The sequence below is a fragment of the Orcinus orca genome, chromosome 16, assembly GCF_937001465.1.
Source record: "Orcinus orca chromosome 16, mOrcOrc1.1, whole genome shotgun sequence".
NCBI lineage: Eukaryota > Metazoa > Chordata > Mammalia > Artiodactyla > Delphinidae > Orcinus > Orcinus orca.
Genome location: NC_064574.1, coordinates 65,555,635 through 65,571,755, shown reverse-complemented (window position 1 = coordinate 65,571,755; position 16,121 = coordinate 65,555,635). Strand labels below are relative to the sequence as shown.

At 44.3% G+C, this 16,121-nt stretch overlaps 1 protein-coding gene across 1 annotated transcript in view; it reads left to right on the top strand.

The window, feature by feature from the left end:
• The window catches only part of PDILT (protein disulfide isomerase like, testis expressed), a 36,827-nt gene that overhangs the window by 14,361 nt on the left and 6,345 nt on the right, over positions 1-16,121 (top strand). Inside the window, exons 2-7 of the mRNA XM_004285708.3 lie at positions 250-456; positions 6,675-6,808; positions 7,725-7,862; positions 10,795-10,905; positions 10,987-11,112; positions 13,847-14,044. Coding sequence (XP_004285756.2) covers positions 250-456; positions 6,675-6,808; positions 7,725-7,862; positions 10,795-10,905; positions 10,987-11,112; positions 13,847-14,044 — 914 coding nt within the window. The remainder of the gene's footprint in view (positions 1-249; positions 457-6,674; positions 6,809-7,724; positions 7,863-10,794; positions 10,906-10,986; positions 11,113-13,846; positions 14,045-16,121) is intronic.

Genomic DNA, 16,121 nt, shown 5'->3' with positions numbered 1-16,121 from the left:
AGATTAAGTTGCCCAAGGTTGTATTGTTTCCAGTGTTACTGAACCCAAAGAAACCTGATGTGTGTCTCCCAAACTGACCAATTTCCTGAACCGTGTGTCTCACATCTTGTCACATTTCTGAATCTACCCATTAGCAGTGGGGCACCAGAAAAGCCCTGGAGCTAAGCAGGCCAGACAAAACCTCCTCCTTGGGAGACAGGGATGCAGGAAAAGCTCTAGTGAGTTCTGTCTTCATACTGCCTCTTTCAGACAACCCATCCTCAGAGCAATCCAGGGACTTAGCTGAGGAGCTGGGCAAAGCCGTGGAGATCATGGGCAAAGGCAAGAACGGGATTGGCTTTGGCAAAGTGGACATCACGGTTGAGAAGGAACTTCGGAAGGAGTTTGATGTCAAGAAGGCCCCGGAGTTGAAGCTGTTTTTTGAGGGCAATAGATCGGAGCCCATCAGCTGCAAAGGTAATGGTACTTCTGTGTCAATCAAGGTAACGCTAACTATGGAAACACAAACATCTGCATTTCAGTGGCTTAGCAGAATTACAAGTTTATTTCTTGCTTGCACGGAGCCCAGTTAGCAGCCAGAGGGTGGAGATGAGGGGACTCTGTTCCCCACAGTCTTTCAAGGACCCAGGTCCCTTCCAGCCTGTGACGTTGTCCTCCCCTAGGACCCCCGAGCTTCCTGCCCTTCCCTCTGTATCTGGCCAGCTATTGGTGCCGAGAGGCAAAGGGGCGCCACCTGTGGTGTCCGTGGCCCAGGCCTGGAGATGGCGAATATTGCTCCACCCAACAGAAAGGCTGGGAAATACGGCCCTGCTCTATGTCTAAAGGAAGTAAAAGATTTCGGTGGACGTGTAGCTGCCTCCACCACAGCTTGCATCTCAGCTGGTGGGCTCTGGAGGCACCATGAGGTGGGATAGGGATGCACATGGCTTATAAACTATAAAGACCAGAGAGTGAGGTCCCCACTCACCTATCTCCCCACTCCCACCGCACTCTTCCACTTTAGAATGATTTTGACAGGGTCCCAGGCCGAGGAAGCACTGGTTGCTCGAAACGGAGACTGGGAGTTGCTAGAACAAGACGGGCTTGAGACAGGGTGACTACCAAACCCTTCCGCTTCTATCATCCTCCATTCAGTTAACTCATTCATCTACTTATTCTACACCCTTTTATTTAGAACCTACCGTGTGTCATATCCTGATGTTGTGGAAATTTGAAGAGTTTTGTGCTTCAGTGTGACACATAGCAGGTCCTAAGTTTAAAGAGTGTTAAATATATGGTTGCATAAACGTATGCACAGTGGATGGATAGATGGATGGAGGGAATAAAACTAATGAACACAGAAGTGCCCAGCACAGCCCTTACTATGTTAGAATGTTCCCATTGTGTATGTTGAATGATTGAATCTCAGAACACTGAGTTTGTATTTTTCAGGGCCTGGCGTTTAGCAGGTTTGCAATAAGCCTGTTTGAGAGTTGTTACAAGAGCCAAAGGGACGGGGGAGAGGGCCACCGTGTGCAGGGGCTGCAGGATGCCTTGCAGTTCTCAGAATGGACACAAAGGGGGTGTGAGACACACAGGCCAGACTTGCTGAAGAGCCAGCCTCAGGGCAGGTTGCATAAAAGACTTGGAGCCTTGAGGCTCCCAGCTGGTTTGTATGAGGCTGGTGTGTGCAAGGGGAAGAGAAAGAGATGGGGAGAGAGGGCAGGAGTGAGAGAAGGGACAAAAACTGCTGCTTCCTATGCACCGAGTGACAACATCAATGGCCACCCACTGACCCTAAGCGAGGAGCCCTTCGTGATGTGTTGGTTTGGGGGAGGGCTGTGAAGAAACCAGAAGCCCCAAGTTACTTTGTCAAAGTCCATATCTCCTCATGGAGTGGCTCAGGCTCTGGGATGCCTTCGCCTCCTGAAGGACAGGTGAGGTCCAACTCCACTTAGAGGTAAGAAGGTGACAGCATAGCGACTTCCAGACTGTCTGAGCTCCCTTTGTGCTGGGAGCCAGGCCTGGAACCTCCTCTGCCATTCAGGAAGCTTCACTATCACCTCCTCCAGGAAGTCTCCCCTGACTGCCTGGGTCGGGGTGCCTGCACCGTTTCTGTGGTCCCACAGCGCCTGTGCTTCCCCCTCAAAGATCTCATCTCACGGAATTGTATCTCTTCCTCACTGTCTACTCAACTGATAGCACAGGGCAGAGGCCAATCTCACCTCATTTCCTGGGGTCTCCTAAAAGGCTGCCAGAGCTGGTGGACACCTCGGCTTCAAATCCTCACTACATACCTGAGGAACAATCACTTCCTCCTGTTGAATTCTGATTTTCTCATCTGTAAAGTAGGGATGGTAAAGGCATCTACCTCCAAGGGTTCCTAGGAAGAAAGAATAAGTCTGCACATGTCTGAAGCATTTACTGTGTTCCAGGCACTGTTCTAGTCCCTTCTCAGATGTCATAACACAGTATAGGAGGTGCTTTTATAGATGGGGAAACTGAGGTGCAGAGAGTGGAATAACTCTCAAGGCTCCCCAGCTAAGTAGCAGTGGGATCCACAAATATTTTCTCTAAAGGACCAGAAAGTAAATATTTTAGGCCTGACAAACCAATCTCTGTTGAAACTATTTAACTCTGCTGATGCCGTGAGAAAGGAGCCATACACAAACAAATGGGCGAGGCTGTGTCCCTATAAAACTTTATTTATAAAATTAGTTGGCAGATCAGATTTGGTCCGTGGGCTACAGTTGACTGATCCCTGCTGTACACTGTGCTGTCCTCTAAGTAAACGGCAGATGTGGTTATTATTATCCTCAAACTATTAGTTTCCTGACCCTAGTCTAGTGCCTGGAACACTTAGGTTTTTAATGCATATGTTGAGTTTGAATGGGGTGGAATTGCAAGGGCCCCACAATTAAGGAGCCAGCCCATGTTTGTACTGGGCTTGACCATCCCCTTCTTCCTCAGTATTGCCCCCAACCATGGAAAGAGGCAGTGGGATGCCGGGACGGAGCCAGAGCCCAGAGTTTAGGACGAGCGCTAGCTGTGAGAACTTGAAGCAGCCTCTATTTCTCACTTCCTAAAAAGAATGACTAATGCCAGTTCTGCCACTTGACAGGACTTCCTGAGCTAAGGGAGCGGCGGTACTTTACTGGCCTCTTGCACTGTGACTTTTACAAAAACTTCCCTCAGAGGCAGGTGGGGTTTAGTCGTTGTTGTTTCAAGTCCAGGTTCTCCTCTGGTCTCCAAGGACTGATGGTGGGAGACTTGACCTTGGCCATCTCCCTGGAGGGAGGGGGACTCAGGCTGCCTCCAGGCCTTCAATTAATGCTGCATTCACAGCTTGTGCCTGGAAATATGCAGCGGAGCTCTGGCCCCAGTCAATCATTGACACGGCATTCATACCTCGGTTGTTGCTGTGTCCTCAGGCTCAGAGCCGAGCACCAGGAGAGGGACCTGCCTAGTGGGGACAGTGCCCGATTGGCAGGAACTCAGAAACAAACTGCCAAGTTCAGAGCTATCTCGGTCCTAGGGGGCCCAGAAGGGCAAACGGAGCTCATCCATCCCAGAGAAGAGGGTCCAAGATCAAGTTCCCTCAAACCGAGTTATCTAATGATTCATTCCCCTCATCCATTCATCCCATAATTATTTCCTGAGCACCTACTGTGAGCCAGACACTGCAGGATGTAGGGGAGGAAAATGTTTCCTTTCTTCCCTTCTAGGTTCTTTGGCTGGTCTAATAATTAAATTGACATAAGAAAGAGTAAAAGAAGAAAAACAAATTTAATTTGATACGTACAGGAGTCCCAAAGATATGAGGCTCAAAAAAGTGACCAAAACAGGCAACTTTTAGACAAAGAAACAATAAAGTTGTGAAGAATTGACAAGGCAAAGGTGTTTGGGCTTGGGGTAGCAAATTAGTGAGGAAGTAACAAGGTTTTTTTTTACAACCTTCTTGACCTTAAATCCCTATGTCTGGTGATAAGGGGATACCGTCTACCGTCCTGGTATAGGGAGGGTACCTCTACATGGGAGATTTATTTCCTGCTTTCGAAGGGACAAAGGAGGGTCAGACATCCTTCTTGCACAGGCTATTTCTCAAGTAACTTTAATTCAAAATAATATGCCAAAGTAGTAGAATTTGAGGTGGCATATTCTGTTCCCCCTCAGGAGCTACTGAGAAAGTTAGGAAAAAATCATAGCTTCAGAAACAGACTCAGTGAAGAAAATACAACAGGTCATAAACTAGAGAATGATTGAGGGGAGAGTAAGAAAAGACCAAATTGAGAATTAAATAAGCAGGGTGAGATGCCCTTGAGAGCTGAGAGGAAAGGACAGCGCAGGCAGAGGGACTGGTGGATACCAAGCCCAGTGTGCTGGATGATAAGGATAATGGCTGGAGTGCGGACAGAGGGAGAGAGCAGCACAAAGGGAAATCAGAGCAGTGGTTCTGAGGACCTGTAGTTCAAACCCATTTGGAAGGGTTTTATTCACCTTTTTTTGGTATTTTCAGAATTTCTAAACCAATTCCTTTCAGGTCACTTAAGACATGACTTTTTCAGGCAAAGCCTTTAAGAGAAAGAGTTTGTTTTCATGATATGTGCCTCTTTCTTCCGAAAAGATGGCTTGGACGACTGTGAAAATAGAAACTCAGCCTTGGGGCTGGTGTCCAGGAGGAGGGAGTGACTGCAGTGGGTGGAGAGCCATGGTCTGAGGGTGGCATGAAGCCTCCCCCGCCCCCTCTGTCCCTTGAGACCACCACATCATCCTCTTACGAACTTTTAGAGGCCTGATTCACTGTGGCTTTTTAAATGGTCTAATCTGTATCTACTAAAGCTGGACACAGCGTCCCCATGACTAGAAATTCTTCTCCTGGGCATGTACCCAACAGAAGTGCATACAATGTGCCCCTAGAGACATGCACAAGAATTAATTCTTAATAGCCCCGAACTATAAACAAACCAAATGCCCATTAACAGGGAATGGATAAATAAGTCGTGGAATATTCACACAATGGAATGCTACACAGCAGGGGGAACGAGTCTACAGGTGCAACATGGAGGCATCTCACACGTATAGTGAAGCCCGATCCTAAACACATACTGTATGACTCAATAGAAAGTTCAAGAGCAGGTTAGAAGTTAGGATAATGGTTTCCTCTAGGTGAGGGTTGGGTAGTGGCTGGGAGGGGGCACCATGGAGATTTCCGAGGGGCTGATAACGTTCAATTTCTTTATCTGGGTGATATTTATACATGTGTGTTCATTTTATGAAAATTCATCGAACTATACATTATAATTTGTATACCTTTATGCATGTAAACATACTGCATTATAAATTTTTAAAAGGCCTAATGTTCTCAGGAAAAGTAAGCAAACATACTGAAAATAGTGTCCCTTCCAGTCGATTTAGCAACTCAGTGTGCATTCCTCAAGCCCCAGGCAGCAATTTGTCCTGCCACAGGGCCTTTGCACAGGCTGTTTTCTCCGCCTTTCCTTTTCCAGTTGCTTCCTGTTAACTCCTATGTATGCTTCAGTTTTCAGCTCATAAGTGATTTCCTCCAGGAAGCTCTCCTTGACTTCACAGTCTAGGTCGTGTATCTTTTATATAGGTTCATAGAACTTTGCTTTTGAATACTTACTTTGGGTGTGATTTTACCCTTGTTTGTGCAGGTATTTGATAGTTGTCCTCCTCAACAGAATGAGAGCTGCATAGTCTCGTTTCTGCTCACCATTTTATCCCCAGGACCAAGCACAGCATTCAGTAACGTAATAGGCACCCAATGCATATTTATCAAATGAATGAACGAGTGAAGGAGTGAAGAATAAAGGCCTTTGTATTGGCTTTTTTGGCCAACCCAATATGTTGTCCAAAGCTACTCACAACAAACATTGCTTTAGCTCATAAACTCATTTTAAACGATCCATTATATTCTATAGCAGGCCTTGACAGAAAATAATATTTTACATTACCTGCCACCATATGAAACTGATGATCCTAGCAAACACAACTCCATTTGTAGCCTTGAGTACACTCTGGCACACCATTATGTCTCCCCAGATATGGTAGATGTGTCCCGATTTTAGATGCCTTTTGTGTGCTTGGCACTTCCCATATGATAGCTGAGAAATGGAAGTCAGGGTGTATGACCTCATGGACATCTAGGTCTCAGCTAAGGAACTGGAGACACAAGGAGATAATGGAATTCTCCCAAGGGTGCAGAGCTAGCTGGCCTTTTTAATTACATTTTAAAACTTTATGTTTTAAAAAAATAAATCCATCCTCCTGTCACTTTGAAGGGTGAATAAGAAAACACAGCTGGGCACGCTTCCTCCGGGTTTGATTCCCAGCTTCACTAGCGGAGTGGCCAATGGCAAAGTTGAACCTCAATTTCCTCATCTGCAAGATTGGGAGAATATGTATCCCATAGGGTTATTGTGGGGATGTAAGACATGCAAAATGCTCAGCCCAGTGCCCGGTCCTTGGTAAGTGCTCAGTCAAGTTTAGCTGCTGTTGTCAATGTTCACGTTTTGGGGCTCAGGTGGGGAGGAGAGGAGAAACTGACCTTGGACTTCAAGGGGTGGGAATCCAAGACAAGAGGTTTCTACTCATTTAACTTGGGGAAGACAGGACTTGCTCCAGTTCGAGAGGAAACTTCTGTGGGATCCATTTAATTGTATGTCTCTCTCCAGGAGTGGTTGAATCTACTGCCTTGGTTGTTTGGTTGAGAAGACAAATTAGCCAGAAAGCATTTTTGTTCTCTGACACCAGTGAGATAGCAGACTTTGTGAATTCCAGGCCCTTGGTCATCATCGGCTTCTTCCAGGTACTGCATTCAAGAGGTGGGAGGTGGCTTCTCAACTGATGGGGAGTCCTGTGTCTGAGAGGGTGGGTAGGGTGAGGAGAGGTCTCCCATTTAGGTTAATTCCATGCCCATTCTTCCTTTTTCAATGAGCTGGTTTTCTGGGGGAACTGCAGGATAAAAAATAAAGAAGAAACGGAAGCTGAAATGGTAAGAGAAGCTAACTACAAAGGTGGACAGTAATGGGAAGAGAGGAGAGGAGATTGACATATATTGAAGTGGTTTTGATAGTATAACTGATCTTTTTGAGGGTTCATTTAGAATATCACTGAATGATAAATGATTTGCAAATTGCTCTTGCTTTTGGAGAATGAGTTTCTTATACATCTTAACTCATTTCCTATAACTTTGATGACTCTTCCCCTTCTCTGAGTAGAAGTCAGAACTTTGGGATTATATTTATACAAGGGGAGAGTTTGTACCTTTTTCTCTCCCATCCTACATTTTGACATCGTTTTTGGCCCCAATTTTCTTTCAAGCTAAAGAAGAAGGCTGAAACTACAACCGTACCGTGATATCAAGTTCATATTTGGTACCACATGTGGTCAAATCAATGGCCTCTTCTGAAAGCAATTAAGGAATAAATGTTAAAAAGTCTTAACACCTGTGTTAGAACAGCCTTCACTCTAATACTTGGGAAAGGTCAAGTTTATCGATTCTCTCCATTCATCTCTGTGGATTTGCCTATTTTGGGCTTAGTCATAGCCATAGAAGTATTCTGGGTATGAAACATCCATGAAAGTGGATTTAGGTGGCCCAGCAAAACCACAGAACTTGGAAAGGTGAAGAGATGAATTAGTCACTATTTTCACCCTGTCCTTAAAAAATCCAGGCATTTTGCTTCCCACCAAAGCCTCATCAGACATCTCTCCCCAAACAGGATTTAGAGGAAGAAGTAGCAGAGTTGTTCTATGATGTGATCAAAGACTTCCCAGAACTAACGTTTGGAGTGATTTTGATTAGAAATGCCATTGGGCGTTTCCACGTCACCCTTGACAGTGTTCTGGTGTTCAGAAAGGTAGGACTTTGGTCTTATTGCTAGTGAGGGGGCTCTAGTTCAAAATAATGAACTATGTGTGTATGTATGGGCTTTGGGTATAAATTCTGGTTCTGCACTTGTGAACTAAGGGGCATTGGACTAGTCAGTTTCTGGGAAATCAGAGTCTCCTGTTGTCTCTCTGGCCTTTCTAGCCATTTTCCATTGGGAGTTCCTCCTTTCCTTAACCAGTAAATGACATTAATTAAGGCTCAATCTTCTGCCTCGAGTTTTCCTCTGGTCCATCTCCCTTTCCTCATCACCCATGACGTACAAATCTCCGTCTCCAGCCAGACTTCTCTAATCTCCAGACCTTTATATCCATCACTAGATGTCTCAACATGGCCATGCCTAAAGTCATAATCTCCCCTCCAGATCCTCTTCTAGTGTTTTTTCTCTCTTAATGAATGGTGTCACCATCTCTCCCAGCTCCTCTGTAAGCAAAGCCAGAACACCTAGGCATCATTCTAACACCTCCCTCAAAACCAATCCATCAGCCCAATCCCATTGATTTCTAAATCCAAAATATCCTGTGAATCTATCCATTTCTTTCTACTGCTACCATCCTAGATCAAGTGACCATTCATATTCCATAGCCTAATACAACGTACATCCAACTGGTCTACCACATTTTATCTTGTCCTCTAAAGAAAAACCTTTCCGAAATTAAAATCTGATGGTCGCTTTCCTCCTTCCAACTGAAAGCCCTTTAACTGATTCCTATAATTTTTAGGATAAAGATAAGTCCCTGATGAGGCCCACGAAGCCTTCCACAGTCTAACCTCTATTACAAACCTTCCTCCTCTTTCCCTCTGGGATCTAGATCTGAGCTGTCCAATATGGCAGCCACTACTCACATGTGACTGTTTACATTAAAATTAAATTAAAATTTTAGTTCTTCAATCAAGCTAGCTATTACCGGGTGGATTGTGGCTACTGTATTCAATAGCATTTCCAGATTTACAGAGCATTTCCATCATCACAGAAAATTCTATTGAACGGTGTTACTCTAGACACTGTGGTCTGGTTCCTGGAACATGCATTACTCCCTCGCCACGCAAAGCTAAATCCTTACAATAACCACATTGCTTATAGACATGGCTCAGAGAGGTTAGGTTACTTGCCTAAGGCCACACAGGAAGTAGGTGGAGTGATATCCAGATGCTGGTTGACTCTCAGAGAGGTCTTCTCATAGAGAAGACTGTGAGCCATTGTGTTTTACTTAGGCCCATGGAAGTCATTGAAAGATTCTAAGTTGGAGAATAAAATAAGCTGATTAGTGCTTTGAATGAACATAGAGTCCAGAAATAGATCCAAATGCATATGGAAATTTAGTATATGATAAAGATGATATTTTAGACCAGTAGGGAAAATAGTATACAATATGCTAGTCATGTTATTCAATGACTAGCATTGGGTAGCCATTTGAAAGAAGAAAACTAAAGCTAAATCTATATATCACTCCTTCCACCAAATTAAATTCCAGATTGATCCCTGATTTAAAAATATAACAATAAAACTGTGGAAAGACCAGAAGATGCCATGGGAGAGACTGCTTTCTAACCTTGGAGGGAGGGGGAAAGCCCCTTTATAAAGCATGACAGAAACCCCAGAAAGTATGAAAAGAAATACTGATAACTTTGGATCATACAAAAATTTAAAAATTCTGCAGAATAAACCCAATCACAAAATCAAAAACCAAATAGCAAACTTGGAAATGCATTTAGGAGAGATTTGGTCTCTGTTAATGGTCAAGAACATGGGCACTAGATTCAAATTGCCTAGCTTGGAATCTTGGCTTCACCTCTTACTACCTTAGCAACGCTGGGCAAGTCACTTTACTTCTCTGTGCCTCAATTTCCTCAACTGTAAAATGGGCAAAATAATAGTATATAGCACAATGAGATGTTATGAAGATTAAATGAGTTAATACATATAACATATTTAGAACTGTGGCTGGTATAACATGAGCTCTCCATAAGTCTCATTAGGATTATTAAACTATTGTTACGGCCAGGAAAGAGTATAGGCTTTATCCAGGGGACAATAGGGCCTATGAAGTGTTTAACCAAGAGTTGCATTTTAACAACATCACTCTGGCTGAAGTGTAGGAGATAGATGGAAGGGAAGCAGGGGGAGAAATTGGAAGACCATTAGGAGACGTTTGCAGGAGTCCGAGGATTAGGTTTGGACTAGAGGGTGGGATTGGCATAGATGAAGAGAAGGAGATGGAGGAGAGAGAAATAAGGAGATAGCTGCTCCTTTCTCCTTCCCCCACAGACTTTGATCCTGGACTACAGAGAATTATGTCATTTCCTGTGCTAATCCAGGTCCTTCTGAGAAGCACTCATCAGGCAGGATTAATCATGCAAAAGATTAGGGGAAAGGCCTTTGAAGGAAAATAGAGAGGGAGCTGGGGGAAACTTATCAGACCATGAGGTACCAATAGATCTGACCCTTTGGAAGGAAGGAAGGTGGGATGGAAGAGTCCTTGACTGCAGCGTACTTCTAAGAAAGTTCATCAAAGTCCCCTATAAGAGAAGCCCTGTATCTCCCAGAAATGGGCTTGCCTTAGTATCCCTGACAAATTCATTGGTTAGGAGCAGCGTGTGAGAAACTGCTCAGCAACAGCACAAATACGTTGATGGATTTCAGAGCAAGACCGCTGGTGCCGTCCGTCAAGTATCCTCCCTGTGTCTGTAGGCTGGAGGATTTCATGGCTTCCACATACCCGTATTCCACCCTCAGGCTAATCTGCCCAGCCATCCATATTTATTAAGTATCTAGATTATGTATTACACCTGTTACCATGGTGTTTTCCTTTTATCCAAGGGGAAGATTGTGCTATTACTTTTGTTAAGTGCCTACATCATGGATGCTACTGCCCTCTAATGGTTTTCTTCGTTTGTCCAAGGGAAAAATCGTGAACCGCCAGGAGCTTATCGATGACAGTACCAACAAACATATCCTCAATCAACTTATAAAACAGCACCTCACAGATTTTGTTATTGAATACAACACTGAGGTCAGTGAGCAAAGGGTCCCGGGAGAAGGGTAGCTGGGGCAGCTGTGTGCAAGGAATGACCTGTTTTCCTTTTAATTTCAGAATAAGGATCTGATTTATGAATTGCACATCCTGAATCACGTGTTGCTCTTCGTCTCCAAAAGCTCCAAGTCATTTCGTATGACAATGCAGCATTATAAATTGGCATCGAAGGAATTCCAAAACAAGGTTTGCGGAAGTTGCCACTGCTCCTTGGGGCTCTTTATTTAGGAATCCAAGACCTATAGACCCTAATGCGATCCATCTGCCTTACCGATTATAAATTAATCCAGGGAGGATTGGTGTATTCATTTGCATACCAATCTCCTGATTTGCATTCTTCTTCCTGCCCAGTGTCTCTTTCTTTCTCACCAAACCTTTGCTCCTTCTTCCCTCATCATTTTGAGAAGTCTACTATGGGAACATGACTGGTCTGGCTGCTTTTTCAATGGACCATGCTCCACTAAGTGTAGGTGACTGCAGTGTGGCTAGCATTTGGCTTGGAGGTGAGGGGAAGGAAAGACCACTCCTGCCTGAGGTCAAGGAGTGTGAAAAGCCTGAAGGTGTAAAGCAGCACAGACAAGCAGTTGCTGAAGTTCAGGTTTCAGCATCAACAGACCTGGGTTCAAATTCTCTTCCTCTTACAAGTGATTTTGTCTTAGATGAGTTTAACCTCTCAGTCTCAGTCACCTCCCGTGTAAAATGGGGAGTTATAGCAAGAATTAGAAGTGCTATATGTAAAGCAATGAGCAAATGTACAATAAACAGTGCTTATTTTTTTGGTTATTATTATCATTAGAAACACTTCAGGGGACTTCCCTGGCGGTCCAGTGGTTAAGACTTCGCCTTCCAGTGCAGGGGGTGCGGGTTTGATCCCTGGTCGGGGAGCTAAGATCCCACATGCCTCTGGGCCAAAAAACCAAAACATAAAACAGAAGCAATATTGTAACAAATTCAATAAAGACTTTAAAAATGGTCCACATCAAAAAAAAATCTTCAAAAAAAAGAAACACATCAGTTTTTCCTAAGTATTATACCTATATTTATAGAGTTAGCACCATCTGGACTCTGGGGGCTATTTACTTCACTTTTCTCTTTATTTTTATAAGAAGTAAGGTAATGGTAGGTTCTCTTTCTCTTGAAGAAAATTATTCTGAAATTTAAGCAAAACAATTAAAAACTTTGAAACCCCAAATAAATACAGAATAAAGCCACTAGGCACGAGCATATTTAACGTCTGCTACATCCCACCTCATTTTTCTCCAGGAAAGTTATTCTAATTACAGAAACACCTCTTGTAAATATGTTTCCTGGTTTATTCAATTTTAAACTTTAAGAATTTTGATGTAATTAAATTGATTACAATCTGATTGCTTCCACGCTATTTCTATTATAATAGTCAATGCTTAGCCATAATTCTTCTAGATTATTTTTTAAAATTTAACTCTTTAATCTAGATGGAACTTATTTTGGCATATATCATGGGTTTAGGTTGTAGATTGCCTTTACCCCAGTTAGCAAACTTCTAGAATGCCATTTATTGATCGTGCTCCATTTTCGTGCCAAAGATAAACAGTTGGATGAATATTATTCCAACAGGTCATACCCCCATATCTTATCTTGTTCACCTCTAACAAATGTTTATTGAAAGTATACATGGTTGGTTTTAATATGTCTGCTTTGTTTTTCACAATCTCCCTAGCACCTGGAAGAGTGTCTGGCACATAGTAGGGCTCTTAATATTTTGATAGATGAATGACCTGAGAGTATCCAAATCCAGGGTCTGCAGGAGACTCTGACTGGTCTCCTTCCATGCTTGTTTCTTCTCTACAACCAGAGTGGTCTTTTAAAAATTATCACCATGTCACACTCTGGCTTTTATCCTCAGTGACCTCCCGTCTCATTCAGATTAATGCCTGGCTCCTTACTGGAGCTCTGAGCTCATCTCTCACTATCTTCCATGACTCTCTCTGGCACTGCAGCCACACTGGCCTTGTCTCTCTATTCTATAACGTTCTATGTGTCCCCCCTCCCCACACCCAGGCCTTTTCAGTTTCCACTGCCTAAATATATGTTCCCCTGACTTGTTACTCATCACCCAGGTCCCAGCTCAAATGTCACCTCCTCAGATACTCCTCCTGGCCTTCCTACCTAATACTGAGCCTCTATCTCACCCCATCTGTACAGCCACTCAGTCACAGTGCCCTGTTCCATCATCTGGTTGGCACTCACTCATTGCTATCTGATTAACTAATTTCTTTACTCATTTCTTGCCTGTCTTCTCCACTAGAACATGAGTTCCATGAGGGCATGGATTTTGTCTGCCTTATATCCCCAGTGCTTACCAAAATGCCTAGTAGCCACTCCACAAATAGGTGTTGAGTGCATGATTGAATGAGGTCGTGGGTTTCCTAGATAGAAGAATAATTTAGAATAATAATGAGGTGAAACGTTCCGAGCATTTTATACCGCCCAGTCACTGAACTAAGCCTTTTATACACAGCGTCCTGTTTCATTCTCACAGCAACCCTATAATGTGGGTACTATTATAATCACCACTTTACAGAAAATGCAACTGAGGCACAGAGAGGGGAAGTTACTGTTTTGCCCAAGGAACTGGGATGAAAGCTCAGGACCTCCTGACTTCCTGCGGTTGTGTGAATGGTGTCCTGCACAAGGATGGTGAAACCAGGACGACAGCTGATGCCTGTCTGTGCAGCGAGACACAGGGCTGCACCTGCCTGATGAAAAGGAGCTTTTGTCCTGGCTTTCAGAAGTGCTCCATAGACTGTGTGCTATTTGCTTTCCATTAGTGCCCCCCCCCCGCAACAGATTCCCAACAGTTTCTCTCCCTCGGTAAGGGGGTCGTTATCTTTTTCATGCCTCCGATCCAGAGAGACACAGGTTTCATTTGGTTTGGCAGATCCTTTTCATCCTTGTGGATGCAGACGAGCCCAGAAATGGACGTGTCTTGGAATACTTCCGGATCGCAGAGGCGGAAATCCCATGTGTCCAAATCCTAAACTTAAGCTCTGATGCAAGGTACAAAATGCCTTTCGAGGAAATAACCTATGAAAACCTCAAGAAATTCGGCCAGAGCTTCCTGAATAGGAAGGCCAAGGTAAGCTCACCCTCGGACAAGGTTTATCCAGAGCCTCAAAATAATTCTTTTTCTGTAATTCTGATGGCTTTAGTCATCTGAATGGGGAGGCAGAAGAAAGGTCAACCTCATGGTTCTTGTGAGGAAATACCCCCATCTCCCCACCTCGAATCAATTTAACCTTTGATCTATCCTGACCTTATAATTCCACCATTAATTCTTTATTCTTAAAGTAAAGGCATTTTCTTTGTAGGAATCTCCAAATGAAATGCAGGCACTCCCAAGGCTGGCATCCTCTGAAAGTAGGTTCTTATCCTTCTTTCAGACTCTAATGTGAAAGATTTACTTGGCCCCAGGGTAGATGCTTGCTTGGGGGAGAAGATGGGGTGGAAGACTGCTTCATGTATGAAGCAGTCAGGATTTAACCTCAAGGGCTTTAGGGACCAGGGAGGAGCGGCTGCAAAAGGATGGCTACATAACACTATGTAGCCCCATGACATAACCACCTGCTGTTTATTTAGCTCTTGCTATATCCTCAACCACCCTGCTGAGTTATGTCCTTCTGAGTTAGGTGACCATATTATTTATTTTCCAAATGGGGACACTTTTGAGAGTAATGGAAGCAATTTTAAAAAGTGTTCTGAAATGGCAGGAATAAATTGGGACTCTCCAGGCAAACCAGAATGTATGGTCACCTTACCTTGGAGGGCTCCCACTACCTTCTCTCCATCCCCCCACAGACACTGCTTCCCCTCAGCCTTCTCTGATGAAAGCTGGTTTTTGTCTAATGGACAACATTATCACAGGCCAGTTGGTAAGGTTGGTGTCCTCCATGCCACTTCCAAACCCTTTCTCCTCCTCTGCCTTCAGAAAGTCCAGATTCTTTGGATTCCACGCCTTTGGACTTTAGGCCACCTGCTCCTGATTCCCGTTGCTGTTCTGATCACTTCCCTTTCGCTCTCTGAGGACTTAAGCTCCTCGTCCCAGACCTGCCCTCGACCCCTACTCTGCCCTCATTTACAGAGATGTCAGTATCCAAAGCCCTGGTCTTTTCTCCGGTAATGGTGTGTCCATGCCCTCTCAGCCACCTGCTCTTATGGCCATACTCTAGAGGTGGCAGCCCCTCTGCAAGCCTGATTTCACACTTCCCGTCCTCTTAGTTCCTTTCTCTAGTAGCCACATTGCTACAATCCCTAACCCTTTTCATGGCCTCCAGTCTCCTGATCCTGTTTCACCATCCCTTTATTGCCCTCCTTCATGAACTTGGATTCCACGGTTCACCGCTCTGATGATGATTCCCTTAACTCTTTGATCCCTTCCACCTTCCACCTCCTCTACACCCTGTAGTATTTACCAGGCAAAATCACCACTCCTGTTGAACCCAAACTTAACTTCCCTACTGCTTCCAGACCAATCCTGGAGAAAAAGGACCTCACCACGAGGCAGCCTGGCTTCCTGGAATCACAAACCAAATATCCTGTTGGCTCTTAGAAATGCCCTGACATTTCTATATAAATTTCTCTTTGTTCATTCTCTTAATCTCGGAGTCTGTTTCTCCTCCAACCCCATTCCTACTTGCAGTCTGAACTGAGTACTGTAATCATATATCATTAAGAAAACAGAAGGCTTCAGACAGGAGCCCCTCATTTTCTATCACCACATCTACACACCTCCCTGGAGCTCTGCCTGTCCTCTTTCTCTCCCTCTGGTTATATCTCAGGAGGTGTCTATCTTCCTCTCAAGGGCCAGCACATCCTCTTGTGTTCTTGGAATGAGGACGGGCATCCTTCGCATGACCTATAATATGTCACGTGCCTGATCTGGCCCATTTCTAATTCTCCATTCCCCGTCTCTCATATCCAGTCCCCACACTTTTTACGCTCCCTCACAAAGAATTTTCAGGTCCTTTCCAGAGATTGGGGTGGGGATGAGGGAAGCTATAGTGGGAGACGAGGCTGGTGAGCTGGGCAAAGGCCAGACAGCAAAGACTTGTAAGCATATTAAGGATTTGGTACCCTAAGAGCAGTGGGAAGCCAGATTTGTCTGGTGAAGGTAGAATCCGCTTGTAGGAGAATAAAGGTGTGGTGAGGGTTAGGAG